Genomic DNA, 22,884 nt, shown 5'->3' with positions numbered 1-22,884 from the left:
CCACTTGGCCAGTGTTCTCACCTCTTTTGCGGTTATATTTGGTGTTGTCTTCTCAGCAAGGATCTCCCTGAGGACTCCATTTAAAACGGCAGCCATTTCCTAGACCACTTCCTTGCTTTATTTTTCTCTACACAATATAACTTTCCATGTATGTATATTTTACTATTTATGTTGAATGGTTTTTTTTTTTCACTTCTAAAAGCAAATTTCATGAGGTTGGAAATATTTGTTTTTAAGTTTTTTGAATATAAATTAAAAATATTTAATTTACATAAAACATGAAAATTTGCATATTAATGATGTACCATATGATATTTCAATTTTTTAAAAATACTACATTCTAAGCCCTTAGAACAGTGTCCAGCATATAGAGAACACTCAATACATTTTTATTAAGTGAATGAAGGATTAAGTGAATGAATAAGAAGAAACATAAATTCATAATGTAACAATCTTATTCTAAAGATTAAATTAGAGATTAAATCATTGGTTTCTAATGATAAAATTTTGTTTGCATTTTTAGAATTTATATAATTTCTATCAGTTCTTAGGTTGAATAGCATTATCTTAGTCTGTTTGGGCTATAACATAATGCCATAGATTAGGTGGTTTATATACAGCATAAATTTATTTCTTGGGAATTCTTGAGGCTGGGGAAGTCCAGAGTAAAGGCACTGTCAGATTATGTGTTGGGTGAAGGTTTGCTTCCTGGTTTATAGATGGCCATGTTCTTGTGGTAGCTTCAAATGGCAGAAGAAACAAATGAGCTCTTTGGGGTCTCTTTTATAAGGACACTGATTCCATTCATGAGGGTCTATACTCATGACCACATCACCACCCAAAGGCCTCCCTGTTAAGAGCATCACACTAGGGTTAGGATTTCAACATAGGAATTTGGAAGGGACATAATATTCAGCATTTATAAAACATTGAATAAGTTTTCTCACTAATCATCTTTCTAAACATGTGTTAAACTTCAGTGATTTGCCATTCTCTGTGTAACTTCACCACATTCATAGTTTATTTGTGAAAGAAGGTTTTACTGTGATAATATAAAGTGATGGAGGGATAGGTTTTACATACTGGGTGGCATAACGGGCTCTGTTTTAGCTTATGTTTGAAATACACATTGATCATCAACATGGAAATATTAAAGAGAATTTAATTTATCAGACTGAGGTTGAAGGGAAAGATTAGAAGTCATGATATCAACTTGGATAACGCTGGCAAAGGATTCTCATTAACATTGAGCCCTTGTTTAAGACCATCTAGAATGAAAGTATAGAACTAAAAATGTGCCTAAAATTGAATCCTAGGCATTCCAAATTCAGAGTTGATAAATTAAATATGTCAAAAAAGAAGAAAGGCAGCTGGGTGTGGTGGCCCATACCTATAATTTCAGCAGCTCAGGAGGCTGAAGCAGGAAGATCACAGTTCAAAGCTAGCCTCAGCAACTTAGTGAGGCCCTAAGCAACCTAGTAAGACCTTCTCAAAATTAAAAAAAATAAAAAGGGCTGGGGATGTGGCTCAATGGTTAAGTGCCCCTGGATTCAATCCCTGGTACAAATAAATAAAATAAACAGTGTGTGTTGGGAGGATTGTTCAACTGTGTCAGTGCAGATGCTGAGAAGAATGAGTCAAATCTCTCAGATATTAGAAATAACAACACTAAAAAAAAACTGAAATCAACGAGTACGATATTTTTTAAACTTAGAGAATCTTTAATGAAAGTCAAATGGCTTCAAAAATAACATTTGATCTGGAAGCATCCACCATGATTCTACCTACCAGTATTTGTTTACTTAATTACACACATTTATTCTTCAACCTTTCAATTAAGGTAATAACCAATAAAATTGGAGAGCAAAAAATAGAAATAGTAGATGTCCGCATCTTTTGCTTATCAGCCAGATTGTGAGCAAGTATTAAAAGTAATATATTCCTGGCTGGGCACAGTAGTGCACATCTATAATACCAGCAACTCAGTAGTTTGAGGCAGGTGTGGCACTCATTCAAGTCCAGCCTGGAAGAGACTGTCTCAAAATAAAAAAAATAAAAGCCACTCAGTGGATCTCAGTGGTAGAGTATACCTGAGTTTAATCCCCAGTACCATGTTAAGAAAAAGTAAAATTAATATATTTCTTAGTCAAAACACCTCACTTTCGCTTGTTTTTATAAATATTCAAATGCAGCCTTTCTGCCTAATTGGTTGTAGGAAGCTCATTATAGATTATTCTCAAATTAACTGAAACAATGGACACAACTACAACGAATACAGTACAACTAAGAAAATCCATCCCAAACACTAATGAGCATTTGCCTTTCAGCATTGAGTCATTATCATTATACTGATATAATAAGTCTGGTTCAGGTTAGGAAGCAAAGATAAATAGTGCTCAGAATATAAGGTAACTAATTAATTAAACTCTCTGCCTTCATACTGGTTGCTGTTTTCATGCTAAAATCTTGCAGCAGTGGGTTGGAATACATGATTTTCTTAGTAATAGTATGTGATAGAATGTCACATTTTGCTCTATCATCATCCTCATCAGCTTTCTCAATTTATTTGAAATGATAATCATTTACATTCATCAATTTGACAAATAATCTGTTTACTTACTGAATCTGAAAACGTTGGAAAATTTTAACAAATACAGAATTTAACAAATGGACTAAGAAAGGAAAAATGTTTTTCTCCACTATTTTTAGGATATACTCAAGAAAACTATAAATAGAATATAAATTAATCTATGGACAAGACTGATTTAAATTATAAAGTAATTGTACAAGTTAATTACAATCCATGTAACAGATTTAGAGGAAAAGAAATTGTAAGTAGATCCCATTTTGATAGTATTATTAATGTACTCCAATCAGCATCTTACATTTCAAGTGTCCCTGGTACCATTTTACTATGGATCTAGACAAATGGGTATGTTCTAAGACGCAGCATAGAAGATGTGGAACATTTGAATTCCATTTAACTCTGTGGCACAGAAAGCTCTAAGCAATGTATAGCACCTTGTTTATCCTTTTCTTACAAGGGAACCTTCCAAACCTCTAAGAAACATTCCTTACTTCTTATTTGGCCTCTTGATATGTCAGATTCTTTTTTTAGGAAGCTATTATTTTTCAGGCAGATCATTGCACACATTTATAATAAATGACATTTTTTTTACTTTTTATTAAATAAATCAGGATTTAGGAGATGGAAGGGTGAAAAGCAGAGCAATGAAATTTGAATGAAGAAAATATGTTATTATACATTTGTCCTGATACACTGATGGCACATCTAGAGTGAACCCTAGTATACTCTATAGACTTTGGGTATTATGATGTGTTAATGCAGTTTTCACAACTGTAACACATGTACCACTCTGGGAGGTGGTGTTGATCATGGGAGAAGCTGTGCATGTATGGGGCCTGGACACATATGCAAATCTCTGCATCATCTGCCCAGGATTGCTATAAACCTAAAAATCTGCCCCCCGCCCCTGCAAATAGCATCTTCAATAAGGAAAAAGGAAACCCTATGTTTCTCACTAACTTTTTGATGAAGATTATCTTTTTGTTTTCAATTCACTCAGTGTTTAATTCTTTAGAACACAATTTCACTTATGGTCAACCTCTCAGAATGTGCTGTCTTTTTTTTTATTATGATAATACACACATGCACACACATCCACACATGCAACATAAAAGTTATCCCCTCAAGTGCTTTGGAGTACACACTTGTACATTCATGTGTTCATTCATCAAGTACATTCATATTGTTGTGCAGGCATCACCACCATCCAGATTTAGAACTCTTTTCCTTGTTTAAAACATGAAATATTGAGCTCATTAAATAATAACTACCCATTTCATCCTCCCCTTATCCCACAACAACCACTTTTCTGTCTTTTGTCTCTGAATCTGACTACTTTAGATATCTGATACTAGTGGAATCATATTTCTTTGTTACAGGCTTCTTTCACTTAGCACAACATTAAGATTCTCCCATGTAGCAGAATCTTCTCCTTTTAATCATGAACAATATCTACTATATGTATATACCACATGTTGTTTCTCCATTCATTCATCGATAGATATTTGGATTACTTCCACCTTTGTACTGTTGTGCATAATGCTGCTGTGCACATGGGTATATGACTATCTATTCAAATCTCTGGTTTCTTTTTTCCCATATTTTTGGCTCATATACCTAGAAATTTTGCTGACCAATTGGTAAAGCCATTTTTATTATTTTGAGGAACCCTCATTCTGTTTTTCCATGATGGCTCCACCATTTTAACATTTTCACCAGTACACAAGTGTGCAGTTTTTTTCACACCTTCTCTAACATTTGTTATTTTTCTGTTTCTCTTCTTTTTCATCTTTGTTAGTTTTCCTAGTGAGTTTGAAGTATTAATCATTCATATTTTCAGCCATAGTTTTCTTATATTTCTTGACATAACATTGTTACATTCTAAGAGAAATATTTTTAAAACATATATATTAGAAAGAATAGCAATGCAGAGTGCCGCTAATCTGGAAACATGACAGATCAATAAGTTAAAGAAAATTAAATACTGGGCACTTTTGCTCATTTTGCTGAAACAGGTCATCAGTGAAAGATTCATGCTGAGATCCAGGTAATATGTGACCCATTTTATTATTTGCATAAATTATGGCTTTATTATATAAATATAAAACACAAGTGCTCATGTTTAGAATTACAACAGAGGCATTTTTGTCTCTAGGGAGTTACACAGACACTTTCTGAACACCTATTTTTTCCTACTCTGGATAAAACATTTTACATGAATCGTCTTAGGTATTGTTTTCAACTCTATAAGAAAGGTACTATTACAGAGGAGAACATTTTGCACCAGAGATTCAATATCTTGTGACCACAAAGGGAAAGCCATAGAGCCAGACCCCAGTTTTCTCATTTCAGAGATTGCCCTCATTTTGCAAGATTTAAAATATTATAATTTAAAAGATTCAGTTTCAACCAATCAACACATTTCTCTTTTGATCATATAACATGGGGATTCTTTTTGGGAAGTGCCCTTAAAGTAGATGGTATTCTAAACAGTAACAAAATAGGAACAATTTATTTGTAGTGTATTCCAAATTTGGAGGTGTTAAAAATTTCCTGAGCAAAATCTTATTTTGATACTGAAATTAATGCAACTTATTAAGAATTAAGAAAATCAGGATTTTAATGCTATATGTAAACCCTTATTTACTAATTATCATAATAATCTCACTAAAAATAAGAATAAGTTAATACAAAAGAAAATTAAAATTTAAAATTCTACTTCCAAGTTAAGCTTGGGATTTACCAAAAGTGTTACTCACTTTTAACGTATACGTGTAGATATAACTTGACATAGTGAATTTAATACTTAAATATCCACATATATTCTTAACTCTCTCAGAAGGATTTGGAGAGATTTGTTGTATTATTAAATACCAGTCATTGGTCAATTTAATTTCTTTTAAGAAGTCATGCAGAATTTGTGGGTCTTTGACAAAAATGCTTTGGGCAATTTTACTGCAATAGACTAATCACTGTGCAAGATTGGAGAAAGGTCATTATTAATCCAATTTGGTCTAAATGATTTTCTCAAGTTTAAATTATTGTTTTTTTCATTTTTAGTGTGACTCATTGATTTTTCTCAGGAAGAACATTTAATTTCTTTCTGGAAATCAAAATAAAAACTTGCCTGAATGTTTACATATCAGCATGACTTTTAAAGTCTTTATTACCTATGGACATTAAATAGAATTCTTATTAAAATATAATTTCTGATATATAGAAAATAAGGATAACTTTTAAATAATAAATCATATTCTTTTGATATTGTTATCAAATAGGATAGTTTAGTATGCTAAAACAGCTTCCTAGAAAAAAATCTGTTTTATCATATTCTCATTTAATCTATATATGTCAACATAGATTAAATGATATTTTAAGTGATATAAAAAACAAAATATTTCTAAAAATATAATGAGAACTTTAACAGAACATTTTTTACATGAAAGGATATTAGCACTAGATATTTGGATTAAAAGCTAGTGCAAATTTTCCAATATGCTTCTACAATGTAAAGAACAATATGAGTTCTTGGTTATCCTTTTTCATAATTTCACTTAATGCTTCCTAGTATCTATCTAAATAATGGTGCCTGGCATGTAATGGTGCCCAGTAATTACTATTACATTAATCTGCTACTTTGCTAAATCTTTCCATCTCTGATTTCTTCTGTTACTGACATTACTGTCTTAATTATATTCTTTCCCTCTTCTGTAAGAGATTATATAAATTATTCTCTGCTCATAAATGGTGTAAATTACTATTCCAATATAGATATGACTTGTTTAATGATATAAATATTTTATTATTTACTTATTTAATTGTTTTGTCATACTGGGGATCACACCCAGAGCTTTGCTGCTTCTGGGCAAGTTCTCTAATACAGAGCCTCACTCCCAACTCTATCTAAATATTTAAATATCTGAATATTTTAAACATCCTGTAAACTAAGTCTTTTATGGGCTACTTTTGAAGTAGAAATTTACAGATTCAGCAAAATAACTCTTATTTGAATTCTGTATTGTAAGTGTATTTAGTATGGTATTATAAACAGCAACAAAGTAACATCAATGCATTTACTGTCTTTTCCAAATTTGGCTATACTGTAAATTTCTTGAGAAAAAGTTTATCTTCATAATCTCTGTATACTATCTATATTGATAACCTTAATTTTCTTGATTTTTAATTTAAACTTGTAATTTCAAATTTATTAGTGAGCTGCATGCCTGTATAAAAGTACATTTCACCAAATATCTTTTTCTTTATCTTTAAAATGATTATAGATTACCATTTCCAGTATGGTTTAAAATTGATAGTTTTAAATTTTATTCCTGAAATATTTGGTTTTCCTATTGGCACTTTCTTGTTGATTATTTTTCCTGTATATATCTTGAAATTTTGATCTGTGTTTCAGAACAAGCAAAGCAATATTTATAGATTTGTCTCACAAATTGCCTTTTCAAAATAGATTCTGACATTTTTATATTATAAAAATTAGTTAATAGCATTAACGTGGAATTATTTCCATTCCGTTCTCTTGTACTCACATACACACACACACACACACACACACACACACACATGCATTTTACATTGTCAGCATACTGCAGAAAAAGTTCATATCCTCTTTTGTTAGCTGGATATTACATTATGAGCATCTTCCCTCTTATGGCTACATAGTCTTTGAAAATTAGTTATTTGAAAGTTGAATTACAGACAAAGATCATATAGACATTTTCCCATATCTTTGGAGTTATGTCCCTCCTGAAATATAAGGATAATATAAGTGACTTAGCACAGCTAGCCAGGCCTCGGGAAGCACCATTAACTTCATGAAGCCTGCCAATACCATGGAAGCCAGCAAAATGACTTTTTATCCAAGTGATACATTTCTATTAATAATTAGATAAAATTTAAAATATATTCTACCATTTTATTTACAAACTACCATTTAAATTCTCTATTCATTCCAATAGTACAAACAAATAAGCCAAAAAAAAAAAAAACTAATTCCAAAACAGATGACTGCTGATAGCTGAATTATAAGGATAGATGGGAAGGAAGATCCAGGTAGATTTTTTTCCCCATTTAGGAAATATTTATCCATGTACTTATTTCTCTCTTTGTCTCTTTCAGTTGAAAGTTTCAAAATACTGTGAATGTTCATTCTCTTTCCAACTTGATATCTAATTATTTTTCTCTTCCAACATTAAAATATGTTAGATCCTGCGAGTCAACTGGGAAACAGGTGAAAGGATCACTGCTTATTAAAATAACTAATATTTAATGGGGGTTAGTATAAGCCGAATACTGCTACATACAATTTACTTGTATTACATTTTATAATCATCCCAATTGTATAAACAAAATGTGTTATTGTTTTCATTGTCCAAGTGGGGAAAAAAATGAGGCACAGGAAAGTTAAGAAACTTGCCCAAGTGCCAAGCCTATTTAACAGTGCGCTGTGTCTGTCTCTCAACCAGCAGCTCCACTTGGACATTTAATGGAGCATCACAAACTTTATAGCTTTGAGCAGAAATCTTGATTTCCTTCCTTAGAATACTTTTCCCAGGAAATAACATCATTCTTACCCAGTTGTTGAGGCAAATATATACAAACAAACAAAACACATGGGGATAGTCCTTAATACTTCTTATTCTGGTCCTGCAAACTTCTCCTACAAAATATATCCTGAGTCTGTCTTGTGTCATCTGCACCACTACCACCTTCTAATCTAAGCCCTCATCAGTTTCACCAGAACTGTTATATAGTCTGTTTCAACATCCTCTCTCCAAAGGCCACTTATCAGAAAGCAACAAAAAGTATATCTACCTCTCCATATAAGCCCTGTCTACTTCGCTAACACTGCTACTGACCAGTCTATTGCTCCTGATTCTGGCCATATTGGTATTCTTGGAATGAACCAAGTTTATATGTGTATTAAGCCCTTTACACTTGCTCTTTCCTTTTCCGTAAATGCTGTTCCCCAAGATGCTGACTGGTTTCATCCCTCGTACTAATAAGGACTCTACCCAAACAACACTGTCTCAGATAATCCTTCCATTATCAACATCTATTATAGAAATATCTACCTAAAATTACTTATTCATTTACCTTATTTGTCATCAAAGCGGTATCCTGGCAAGTGTTTATCAATTAACCCTTCAGGGGACAAAATAGCCCTGATTTGTAAGCCAGTTTCCATGAGGGAAATACTCCTATTATGGGTGACTTCAAGTTATTAGAGTGATGTCATCGAACAAGGTGTTGAGAAAAAAATGCTCTTGATTGGCTTCTGAAAGCCAGTGTCAACTGGCTCTACCACATCATTGGTATATTGCTCATTTTCTTATAAAATTACTCCTTGAGAGAGCAGCTTTCATTTCATCACTGTATTCCAACACTAGGTTAAAGATTATCATTGAAAACAATGTGTTGCTCAGCAGTATTTGTAAAATAAATAGATGAGCTGATTGATATATCATTCTGTGGGTTTTTAAGATACATGTACAAGTGCAGAATATTAGAATTTCTATAATAGGAATCTTGGAAAACAAAGGTAAGGATAATACTGACCAAGTGGATTTGACTCAGATACCACTGTCCTTCCCACCCTTCTTAATTAGGAGTCACCTTAATGCCTGTGTGAAGGTTCTCTTGTAAATCTCTATAAAATGATTATTGAGTATGTAGACATTTAAATGTATTCTGTTCCTATTTAAATAATTTCATTTATGTTTAGGCTGCAAAAATTCACCGAAAGTTATCCCCATATATTATGTACTGTGGGCATTTGATGTGTTCTGAAAATGTTCGCAGTCAAGAATATCTACAATTCAAATCATGACCTTCTTTTGGTTTGTTTTCTAATTTACTGTTCCTGACCTAGACACAGAAAGAATTAACTCAAACATTTTAATAATCATTCTGTTATTCTTCATTTCTATCCATGAGACACTTGAAATGTAAACTGCTGAAGAGGCCAACGATGGAGGAGGCTCCTCCACACAAAATGTTGTGTGAATTCTAGTTTCCCTAAGTAGTGTTCATGGTCACTTTTTGCAATACTCTTCTTCCATGCATTGCAGACAGGAAGCCTGGGCTAAGGGAAAGTTAAGTCTTCACACTTCTTATAAGGCTTCGCTGACAGCTGCAGATATTTTGTACTGTATGTTTAATTTTCTTGGCTCTGAACTAGGAAATGTGCCATTAGACCTCGTATGGTGTCTTTATTTGTAAGTGTCTCTCCACATGTACTTTTGGGAGGATTTCACAGTTGCTCTGCTGTTGTTCTTTCTTTGCTGTGTAGGTGCTCTCAGTTCTAGGTGTCAGGTATCCTTGTAGATGATCTTGCAGCTTTGCCATTTGATGATAAGCAAATGTAGTCAGACTGCTCAAAAGGCCCTACAGATTATGTTTTACACTAGGTTTCACAAATAAGCAAGAGCATGATTCCATATTGGTGGACTACTACTTATGTTTCCCAAAGATAAATTTTTCTTTTATTTATTTATTTTGGATTTTGTGACTAAATGTTTAATGGGAGAGTCATTTCAAAAATCAGAAATCAGGGGCAACATTTTGCCCTACTTTTATTTTAATCTTAGAAAGTTTTTCCCACATCACCTTTGGGGCTTTCTTTTATCCCTCCTGAATTATGAGTTCTAGTTTGATTAAATAAGATACAGTTTAATTGTAACACACACGAGATATTCATCTCTATCATATATTTCATGTCTACCATATATATATGATATATATATCCAGTTACATATATATACACACACACACACACACACACACACACACACACTCACACACACACACACGCACATATGTGTTAGGCCTATATGGACAACTTTGGGATGTGTAAGCAAGAAAACTTTCTAATAGCAAAAATTTCTTATGAAGACAGTGGATTTGGATGTTCTCCTAAGTGTTGTGTATGCTGTGGTTCATTTTGAGTTTAAGAAACCCAGCTCACAGCATAAATCATTTTTGACTTGACATCATGGAAGTTATATTATAATTTGGAGAATTTTAGACTCAAGAAACACTATGAGCTATCTATGCAGAATACAGGGTGAAAAACTTGTGGAGCAATTCCTATAAGAAATTTGTCACATATCTTCTTACAATGGTAGACTTAAAAAAAAATTTTTTGTTACCTTTTTGGCACTCAGGCTTGAGAAAATGCCCATATAGTTCTGTGAGTCTCTTTTCCTATCTTTGTTTTTAAATTTCAGGCAGAATGACATAAGGCTCTGCAGCTTTCTCATTTTTCATTTCATTTATATTCTTCACACTTCACTGGCAAGTGAGGTCACCTCTTTAAAATTTGGGGTAGAGGCCAGTTGGACAAACAGTGTTAGAATGCTCTCTTCTGCAATTTTTTTTGTTTCTAAGGAAGAATATATGATTTAGAAATATTTAGACTGTCATCTTGGTAGAGTATGCCCTCCATTGATATGAGTTATATAATTTGTACTTGCTAATTTTTGTGGTGGTTACGTAGGTTCAACTTTCAGATAGTTATAGATAATCCAGGGTTATTGCCCCAACTTAAAATTTTTAATTATATCATATCTTAAAAGTACTTTTGTCAATTAAGTTTACATATTCATAGGTTCCAAAGATTAAGATATGAACAATTTGAGGGACCCTGATTCAGTTACTTAGGGTCACCCTTCAGATACTTGTAGAAATCACCTCTGAGGTCCATTGAGTTATCTCAGAGGTGCAATCAATCTATTTTTTATTACTTATTCAATGAAATTTTAAAACTAATTGACCATTCATTCATTAATAGATATTTATAGGATATGTGGTAGTTTCTATTGCTAGCAATTGAAGACTTAAGTTTTAGTGACTGAAAAAAGGCAAAACTGCTTCACTACAAAGCAAAATTAAATTGTCACAAGAGAAGTTCTGTTGCTAGTTTGAAATATAAAATGGGTCTTGCAGGTATGGTTAAACTGAAATGTGCAAAACATCTGTATAATGGAGAGAGTGAAGTAGTCATACACATGAGAGATGGTACTGTTCTGGAAAAAGATCTTGCTTTATTTGTTACTAGTCATGTGAATTAGAACTAGTTATTTAGTGTTTTAGTTTTATATTGTTGCCATAACACCTTACTAATAAACTTGGCAACTTAAAATAAAATGAATGTATTGTCTTACAGTAAAAATCCAACAGGAGTCTTACTGGCCTAAAATTAAAACTGGGCAGGTTTGCATTCCCTTCCAGATGTTCTAGTGTAGGATCAACTTTTTTGTCCAGCTTCCATGGGCCACCTGAGTTCCTTGTCTCATGATCTCATCCTTCTTGCCCTTCAAAGCTAGCAACAGGTTGAGTCCTGGTCATGTTGTTGTCATTCTGACGTGTGTGTGTGTGTGTGTGTGTGTGTGTGTGTTTGTGTGGTCTTGGGACTGGACCCAGGGAACTCTGCCACCAAGCTAAATCTCACTGAGCTGTTGAGGCTGACCTTGAACTTGCCATTCTCTAGCCTTAGTTTCCCAAGTTATTGGGATTATATCTGTGTGCCACTGCACTTGCTGTGACCTCTTCTTTTGCCTTCCTCTTTTACTTTCAAGGACGTTGTATACATTTGGCTTACCTGGATAATCCAAGCTGATCTTTCCACCCTGAGGTTTTTAATTAAATCATATCTTCAATGTCCTTTTGTTAAATAAGGTTACATATTCATTGGTTCCAAAGATTAGTTATGGATATTTTGAGGGGCCCTGATTCTAACATACTTCTCTTCTCCTGTTTTCAGTATCTCTATCTCATAGAATTCTTGTTGGCACAAACTTCTGCATGCTAGGAAAAAGCAGGAAGAAAATTTTTTTTTAATCTCAAGAAACAGATGATTAGGAAATAAAAGATTGGATTTTATTTTATTTTATTTTGTCTAGGAAACTCAAATTAGAAAGGATCAGAACTAGCTATCAAGAGAATAGAGGGAAATTCAATCTAGTGCTATCTTCACCCCTTCCTCTTGTGTTGTTTACTTTGTGCTGTTTACTCCCTAAATTTTAAATAAATATCACTTTTCCAAAGAAAGAAGAAGTTTCAGAAATCAAGAGAACAGCATAATCAATAGCTGCAGATACTGCAAAGAAGATAAAGATGGGGCAAAGAATATGAATTTTCCAAATAGGCCACTGGAAACAGAAGGGGATTCTAGAATAGGGTGGAGGGGTGATCCATGGGCTGCAGGGAATTAAAGAGAGAAGAGGTGGTAAAGTAATAACCAAAAGAATTCCCTGGAGAAGGACAAGAAATTGGGGCCATATATAAGCATCAAACTAGCTAATGCTATTTCATTTGTACTAGCTAAAGTTGGATAAGTGTTAAGTGACTCGGATCTGTTTCTGATTCATGAGCCAAGATCAGAAAATTTCATTCTTTGTTATTCTACACTGTTAACGTTATATTTTGAACTCTTTCTCATCACAGCAAATCTCTATTATTCCCCAAATGCTTTGAACTAGAGTGATTCATTCATGTCTGTAAAGTCCGAAATTGGAGAATGCATAGGTTCTTCTTAACCTGATAACTACAGAAGCATGAAAACAAAGGTAATGCTGGTATTTCTCCAGGGTGAATAATTTTTAGAAGGCAAGCTTTAAACTGTCACATTTTTGATTATCTGTGATTCACACCAATATTGTGCTCCTGATGGTTTCATTGAAAGAACTGTCATGTTCTATGGGGGACTCAGCCTACCTGCTCTTTTACCAGTAGCTGGTGTAAAAGCCATGCTGAGCCAATGACTTATTCACAGGAAGCAGGTCAATCTTTTGAAACCATAGATTGTTTCAAATGAGAGAGAAACGTGTGAAGAGAGAATAGATGTCAAGGGCAGTGCTAAAGACAAGGAAAATGCTTGCCTGAGTTTTCCCTGCAGCTAACATTGTAAAAAATGATAGTGACTTAATGAAGCATGGAAAACTAAATACATTAATAGGCTGAGGGAGGGCCTTATTCATTCCAATTGGATTCCATTCACTGATGTTACTATTTTCCCTTTAAAACTGGACTAAAATTTTGAGACCTTGTAGGCCAAAAAAGCCTTTTTGACTTGGTAATTATTCATATGTATTTTTTGATCTCAGAGTGCAGTATAATTACAGTGAGAAATAGAGCTAACCATTCATCGAGATAATTAAGAAAATACAATAATTGTTTGCACTTTAAGAGCAAGCACTAAATTATTGCCAGTGGATATATTGGTATGTGAAAGAGAATTATTTATAAAAATGAGATGTATTAGTAAGTTATATTTTTTTTAATTGTGAAAATCTCCAAGCAAATACAAAAGTATAGAGAAGGATACTATAGGTCCAAATGTCCCCAAACCCACCCAGAAATGAGAATTAGCTCATGAATCCCTTCATGTCAGATCTAAACTTTTCCACATCCCATTCTGTGCCCTGGATTATTTGGAAGTAAACTCAACAACTTTCTGTATGAATAACTCATTATATATCTGTAAAGGATAAGACTTATAAATAAAACCATTGTCACACCTAAATACTACTTTGGTATTAATAAGTATTTAGACAGTATTAAAATTTATCATGCTTGCTTCCAGATTCTTTTTAAATGATTGGTTGATTGAATCACAATGTGAATGAAGACATTGTATTTGTTTGTATGTCTTAAATCTCTCTTTATCTGTAACCTCACTATTTTTTAACTTCCTCACAATTTACTTTTTTAAAGAAATCATGTTGTTTGTCCAACAGAGGATCTTAGATTCTGCAGTTTGCTAATTGTTCTACTTCAGTGCTATTTACTTGCTCCTCTGCTATTTCATTTTCTGAAAACTGACAGTTCAGTTTAGACCAACTTTACACTTACTTCCAATACACTCCTGACAATGTCTGGATATGTCTCTTCTGAGGATATTAGTAGGCATATATCCATTTTATTTTTTCATGAGGGACCCCTTTCACAGTAGTCAGATGGAAGCTGATTACTTCATGTGGCTTTTCTTAGTTAACAATGTTTACCTCCATTCATTGCTCTCAGGGCTTCTTGATTCTTCCAAATCAACTTCATCATCAACTTGTCCAGCTCTGAGAGGCGAGGTGGGGGTTCACTTAATATTTTTTTCATGAAAAAAAATGGAATTGCATTATATTTATATATTAACATAGGGAGAACCAAAAAGTAACTCATTTTTCAGAGATAGACTTATGATTAACATTTTTGCAGAATGAGGTAGAAAATTCTTTCAAATACTGTCTCTTGAAGAGTTAGACAATGATTCAAATCCTTTAAAAATAATTTCAAAAGTAATTGCAAATTCTCTCTTCAAAGGACTATCATTAGCCATCCAGTTAGATTATTGTTTCTTAAGAATTCTGTGGTGATGTATTAATTCGTTTTCATCTGTATTAACTTCCTACGTCTTTAATGTGTACATAATTTTTTTTTTGTCTTAATTGGAAGCAAAGTGTTTCTGTTTCTCTTATGACCTGGGAGACACTTACCTCGAGGTAAAGTGGCAGGTTTGCTTACCTGCAACTTCAATAAATGGATGCTCAGCAACTGTAATACATATTTGGTGGAGGAGAGTTAGATAAGTGGATTGCACATTATAATTGAGTGACAATTGCAAGTCATTTTAGTATGTGAAATTATTTTAAATGTGTTTGTCTGAAGATAGAGAGTATGGGGGAGAAATCTCCTTTTGAGCTCCCTACCACAATATTCTAGGTTTATTGAAGTAAGTAAATGTATAAGTGGACAAAGAACTCACCTAGAAACTAATAATTGGATATATTCTAAAATTATTTTTTTAAGTTTAAAGCATCATTTAAAAACTCCTTTGTTGAACTTGTTGTAAACTTAAGTCTAGTAACAGTATTATCAGAATTTATATAATTATCTCTTCAAAGAATTTTAAGATAATAGTAACTAATTTTCTGAGATTGCTCAGAAATTGTCACTGGATAGTAAAAGCCTGGTCACATGCAACTTAAGTAGAAGTGGGGCTGTGAGATAGCCCTCTGTGATACATAGACTTTCTATAAATTCTCTGTCTTCAGCCCACTCCACAGCAACAACTCCTGCCTGTATCCATTGGCCCAGGACTTTCACCTGGGCAACAACCACTGAATTCTCTGGGCTCTGACCTTTACTCTCCTTCATCAGAAACTCTGATGAATCTTCCAGAAAAATGCCATACTCTCTATATCCATTTCTGTTTGTTTTTATTGGTTCCTATTTTGGTTTTTTAAATTTTTTTCTTTAGTAATCACAAGAGGAAAAGCTGATAATCATATGCTATCCATCAGCTTAGATAAGGAAACATCAAAGGCACTCTACAAAGCTTCCCAGATTATTCCAATGGGAGCTAAGCTTGACAATTCATGTTTTCTATCATCCATTCTGACTCTTACATTGGGTAATTCTCATATATATATATATATATATATATATATATATATATGATAAATATGATAAATAAGAGAATTTGACAAATATACTATTAAAGCAAGAATAAGCTTTCAAAATGTATTTGAGATGACATCAAAATTGATGGAAATGTTAAAATCCTTAACAAGGCTGGTAGTACAATATTGTAGAACCTCCTTCAACATTAAACAGTTTTATTTTGTGGACATCCATTTACTCTAAGATTCACAGCCATTTGACAGCTGCGTGGGCAGTGGTGCAGAGCTTAACATTGGGTAGAAATTAAATAGCCACACACTGCTCTCCTGAGATTAGGAAAGAAGACACAGAAGAAAGTAAATCAGGTCCTAGGAGAAGGCAGAAGTGCCATCTTCCATAGACAGTAGCTGTCATTAATGTTTTATGGCTTTCATGGGAACAAGCCTATAGGAAATTAGAGGACCTCTGCCCTTGTTACATCATTACACTTTATCCTGGCTCTTCTGTGTGCCAGTGACACTCAAAAGTCTCAGTAAATGTCCTAAACACAATAGTCTTTGGTAGCATTTTTCTAGATCTGTGATTAATCTTAGCAAAAAACTTTTTTTAATGCATACCCACCCAGTAATGTGAATGCTAGAAATTGGTTCTGAATTAGGCTTATCTATATGGATTATAGATGAGCTAAGATATTCAGCCCTAGGGCAGCATCCAGAGTGCTCAGAGATCCCAGGTAACTTATTTCAGGCAGTGAGACTCTGTTCAACACAGTGCTGTGCAAATGTAATTTTATCTTAGGCACAATGTGAAAATGTTTGGAAACCATCACTCTATTGGTTGTGATTTGTTACTTTTATTTTGGGACTGAAATACTCTTTAGAAAGACCCTATTCTCCAAATCCGCATTCAACAAGATCAAGTTCTTAACACTCTACTAATTATCAAAGTAACATCTAATTCCATGCTTTGTCAGATGAAGTAATCACACGATAGTTTGTTAGGTGGCAAGCAAATGATCAACACATGGAATAGGAAATGGTGAGTTTTCTTTGCTGCACTAAAATTTTAGATATTTGGTATTAATTTCAGAGTTATTTTAGATTTTTTTCAGGCACAAAATTTGTAAATGTGACTTCCATCAGAAAAACATTTCTGTATCATCACATTTGATAAATTTGATTCATTGAAGTGTATGAGGCTTAGTACATCTTTTAATGTGGGTGTTTTCTTTCCTTGTTGCACACCAAATAGATTAGGGATATATTCATTTGAAAATCAGGTATTAAAGCTGCTGATTTTGAAGAGTTTTTATGCTGAAAACACAAGAGATAGTTAATAAAAGTAGCATAGATAACATTAAAGAGCTATTCTGTTAAGGACCATTGAAAATTTGCAGTACTTAGTAAACCACTGTTAAAATTTTCACAGTCATTCTCTGAAGCCTTTAAAGAATACTTCTATTCATTGTGTTTTTCAATAATACTATTTATGACACTTTAAAAAGTTTATTCATAATACTACATGCCAACAAATTTAATTAATTTTGCATGGGATGTGAAAGAATTCATTGAAAATAAATGAAAGAAGGATATTGTTTTGAAATAGGACTCCTTTAATATTTTCAAAGGCAGTGACTGCTTTTCCATGTCATTTAATTCTGGCTGTTATATTGAATAATAGAAGGATTCTGTGGGGTTTCTTCTAGAACTTTTTTCATGGATTATTTTGCATGTATTATTCCAGAGCCAACACAGAAATTCCAAAATTGTATATCCATATTATAGCTCCAAGAAAATTTGGCCTCTTTCTATATTTACTTGCTGAGCTGCTTTCTAAAGCATGTTCTTTATCCATGACCTCAGTGTATCCTTATTTTTCTTATTGAGTACCTTTGGTCTCCAATATGCTTTGTAATCTCAGTTGTTTTTCATCTTTTAAAAATATCTCTGTGAAGTTTCTTCTCCTAGAAGGAAAGATGCTAACTTAAAATATTCATCCAGCTTCTGTCTTCCAAAGAACATGCAGTTCATTATCACTTCTGTGGTTTGACTGTAGAGGAGAGAAACTGGGAAATAAAGAGTAAAATAATTTAAGTAATTTTCTCAACTCATAGGTATATCATAAGATGAACACCAAAGAGAAGTATGCCTTAGTTCCTGCAGTTCACAAAATATAATAGTGTTGATTGTGACATCAGTTCTAAGAGAAATGGCCAGTCTGAGCTTATAGCAGCAATGTGGAATTATGTTACCTAGATTTTGGTTATTTGGCTAAATCTAATTAATAGTGAATCCCTAGAATTTCAAAAGAACTGTAATAAGGTTTGTAGCATCTTTAAAAAATGTAAAATCTGTAGCTCTTTACCTCTAAACACTCAAAATTTAGTATTGACCTTATGGTTTTAAGATCCTGCCAGAAATACTTTGGCATTACCAAAAATTAGGACCAGACTTTCATATTTTATACTGGACGCAATCTTGCCTTTGCATTTGTAGAATAAATCAGTTGGTATGCTTCTCAGTGAATTTTCTTTCAAGGAAGTTCCATGAGATGAGTTGTTTAATAAGAACTATCTGAAATATTTGGGAGGCTGAGACAAGAGGGTCACGAGTTCAGAGCCAGCTGCAGCAACAGCGAGGCGCTAAGCAACTCAGTGAGACCCTGTCTCTAAATAAAATTTAAAAATGGAGCTGGCGTTGTGTTTCACTGGTTGAGCACCCCTGAGATCAATCCCCAGTACATCCCCACTCCCCAAAAAAGAACTATCTAAAGGAAATTTTTATGAACAATACCTCAAAAATTCAAAAGCTGTAAATAATTAGTTAATAGGTGAGAGAGTACGTTTCATCTTATTCCTAATTTTGTCCTTTCTCTGGTAATTTGTATTGGAAGTTTTCTTTATTTTAAATTACTTTTATTAAAAGACATTTGTGTTAATAAAAATAATGTAGCAGGATATTGGGATAAAATTTTAAAATTGTTCTATTTCCTTTCCTTGACTCCTCTTTCTGAATCTCCAGAGATGCCAGCTTTAGTATGCTTATGTGTAGCCTTGCCATAAATGTTTAAGCAGTTTTCAAGTACTTATAGGCATGCTTATTATGATATATATATATATATATATATATATATATATATATATCTGCAATTATATTGACATGTGTACCTTTGTAATATAAACACATCAGTATTCACTGCCTATAGTGAGAGTCAGTAATGGTCAATTTCCACACCAATGACAATGGATGTTTTGACTGTTCCTTACTCTGCTGGGAATAATCAACTAGTCTCAGGGAAGGGGTGGTGTTTAGGAGGTTGATTGTACAGCAGTGATTTACCAACAAACACAAAAACATATCAGTATTTTAGCCATCCAGGGTTATCCTAACTGAACCTAAAAGTTGAATACCAGATCCAACTGCCATCACTTGAGGCTTATGATTTTCCCCTCACTTGTACAAAGTATGCTCATATCTAGTAAAGTTCTCAAGCACTGGTATCTGAGTCGCCTGAACTTACCTTTCTGTATCAACTTTTCATATTTTTTAATTCAATCTCTTCATGTATACCATAGATATTATATATGAATTTATGAAGGCCTCCTGTCAAAACAATAAAGCAGATAGAGTTTATTTCTAGAACATTCTTTTAAGATTCCCTCTGTGGCACAGCAGGCCTTTTACCACATTGTAGTGGGCCTGTTCTTCTAATTGTACCCCACTAGTGGTCCTGATCACCCAGAGCTTAAAGTTGTCAAGCTTCCCACATCTTATAGCATTTACCAACCAAGAATGTATCGTATTTTTTTATTAGTATTGTAATTTCCATGTCTCATTATTACCTTATATTTTCAACACAGTTTTAAAGTAGTTTGTATGTATATTTCTATCTTGAACATTGCATAAAATATCATTCAATAGTGTTTATATATTACACTTTTGGAATTATTGACTTTATTTGTAAAAACACATGTATATACTATCCTAAAACACTCAGAATATTTATTTTCAGATCTATTTTGCATCTTCCATGTGAATTTGAAAATAGAGGATTGTTACATTCCTCTCAATTGTCACTGTTGATTTATAGTAACAATGCCATTTCCTTTATTTCTCCATTTTTAATATTTTTACCTCTTATAAAGAGAAGGTTTCAAAATCTTTCATTTAATATGTTTCAACTTCAATCAATTGTCTGCATGTCACTGAAATTTTCTCTCCATTTTTTTAATATTTGGGAATATAGAGGAATTTACATTGCTTGAGTATTTCTGCTAAGTTCTTTGCCAGATACTTTACATACATTATCTCATTTAATCCAAACTGTCTCTTCCTGGTGTGCTTATTCTAGACTTTAATTCACAGAAAAGGAAGCCAAGAGTTGGAAATCTTCCCAGGTTCACATAAATGGTGGGGCTACAATTTGAACACATGAGGGTGCCTCCAAAGCTCATTTTTTTTTCTGTATTATCTTAGTCCATCAAAATAGTACTTTTTAAAGCACTAAGTGACACAAGTAAGCATGTTTCCTGGATTATCTAGTACTTGTCACACATGGGATTTCTTACACATTTTTTTGTGGGTGAATAAATTAGCAGACCATAAATACTTTCATTGGTAATAGTCATAATGGAACTTTAAAAGTTAGGTGAAATGATGCCAATGAGTTGTTAGACAACTAAAATCTAGTCCTAATCCATTGCTTTTAAAGTCATGGCTGTCAAAAGGAAACATCGCTTCTTAGCAAACAGGTATTAAATGTGAGCATCCAATAGTAAAATCATTTCAGAGAACATAAAAGGGTTATAGAATAAAAGTAAAATAAAATCTCCCACATCAGTTAGCTGCATATTTGAGAATTAAAAAAAAAAAAAGGTGAAAAGACTTTGGAATTGAAAAGTCATGCTGCTGTCACTCTTCCCCAGGTGTTCCAGATTGCTTATGTGATTGTGAAAGCAGCTAACTCCCCTCGGCCTGGGAACTGGATTTTGGAACGCTCACTTGATGACATCGAATACAAACCCTGGCAGTACCACGCTGTGACGGACACAGAGTGCCTGACCCTCTACAATATTTATCCCCGCACTGGACCTCCATCCTATGCCAAAGACGACGAGGTCATCTGCACTTCATTTTATTCCAAAATACACCCTTTAGAAAATGGAGAGGTAAGATGAGAATACTCACCATTGAAGTACATTTTATATGGCAAAATAAGCCTGTCAGAAAGACTTGAATATATCAGTAATTAATGTCAGAGAGATTTTAAATGGGATTTAGCAGAAGTACATTTAAATGAGTTATTAAATAAAAAAAGAAAAAAAAACCCAAGGTGATTAGAATGTTAACTACCTTCATGTGTCTCCTATCTCCAATAAAGATCAGAGAATAGGAAATGGGTTTAAGCTGGAAAGTCAGTGATTAATTTTATATATAAAGACTTTCCTGACGGTGAGGATTGATAATGATTAGAGAAAGGCTGGAGACCTTAAAGAAAGCCTTACATTTGTGTATGCTCTGGTCTGAAGATGGAGACAAAAGAGGGGGATTTGTGAAGAAATGGAATCTACATGAAGGGCCCAAATAAAAGAAATCCTGAGTCGTGGATGCTTTTCTGCTATCACCACAGAGTGCTACAGTGGGGTTTCTTTGCTCTGGTTGGGCCATCCTGAATATTAATGTGCAGGATTCTGAGGTTCTCAATTATGTGCAAGTAGGCTGTATGCTTAAATCAAAAGTGTTCTGCTACCCTGTAGTGTTTTTCATCCTGCAGCTAAAATTTTAGTTTTATTCATTAATTTTAAGCTACAGATTGAAGCCATGACTTCCTTGTTATTAGTTTTGTGTTCTTCCTCCAGTTATTTTAAGTTATCTGTGCGTCAGTTTCATCTTCCATAAATTGGGAACATAAACAATCACTTTTATCATATGATTCCCATTATGATTAAATGGATGATTATATAGAAACAGTGCTGACATGTACACCAAGTGCTACAAGCATGAACTATTTAGTGCTATAAGCATTTAATATTTTTGTCATTGCTGCTGCTATTTCAGTAATAATGATAGCAATAGCTACCATATTTATTATTATTCTCTTCTCAAATACTCAAACCCAGATTTACTGATTCTTGAATTCTCTAGTGCCTCTTTATTATATTTTCCTGACCTGACTCCCTTTAATATGTATGGTTAACCTCCTTTCATCCTACCTGCTTGACAGCTACTCAAGTAACCATCCTGATAACCTCTAAGTTGAAAATATCTAAGTAAAAATGTACCTTACACATCTGACATCTGAATACCATGGCTTAGCTTGCCTACCCTAAACATGTTCAGAACATTAGCCAACCATTGGGCAAATTGACCTAACACGAGGCCCATTTTATAATTATGTGTTGAGTGATCTCATGCAATTCACTGACTACTGTACTGAAACTGAAGAACAGAGTGGTTATTTGGGTACAGGAGACACTGATGAACATTTTGTAGACATAATGAGATGTGAAGACACAATGTCCAAAAGTGTTGACAACACGGCAGATTGTAGAGGATGGATTGTTCTCGCCTGAGAGCTCACTGAGAGCTGTAGCTCCTGATGCTGCCCATCACAAGACAGGGTGGAACCCCATATCACTAGCCTGGGAAAAGATCCAAATTCAAAATTCAAATTACATTCTACTAAATGAATATCATTCTTTCACCAGCATAAAGTAAAAATATCCTAAGTGAAAAATCCTAAGTCAGGATGTCTGTACTTGTGTCTGATATTCTTTCCTCCTAAGACATCAGAAGGTAATGTCATCTGTTACATTCTCACATTCAGAAAAACCACATTCATATTCTATCATTTCTACCCAGACCAATCCAGGCTATCCCTAAACACTT

The 22,884-nt window shown here is 33.6% G+C and overlaps 1 protein-coding gene across 1 annotated transcript in view; it reads left to right on the top strand.

The window, feature by feature from the left end:
- Nucleotides 1–22,884, top strand: part of Lama2 (laminin subunit alpha 2) — a 555,405-nt gene that overhangs the window by 143,592 nt on the left and 388,929 nt on the right. Inside the window, exon 4 of the mRNA XM_077801650.1 lies at nt 20,922–21,164. Coding sequence (XP_077657776.1) covers nt 20,922–21,164 — 243 coding nt within the window. The remainder of the gene's footprint in view (nt 1–20,921; nt 21,165–22,884) is intronic.

This window comes from Urocitellus parryii, chromosome 8 (assembly GCF_045843805.1).
Source record: "Urocitellus parryii isolate mUroPar1 chromosome 8, mUroPar1.hap1, whole genome shotgun sequence".
In the NCBI taxonomy this organism is placed as follows: domain Eukaryota; kingdom Metazoa; phylum Chordata; class Mammalia; order Rodentia; family Sciuridae; genus Urocitellus; species Urocitellus parryii.
This window is presented reverse-complemented; position numbering and strand designations above follow the sequence as displayed.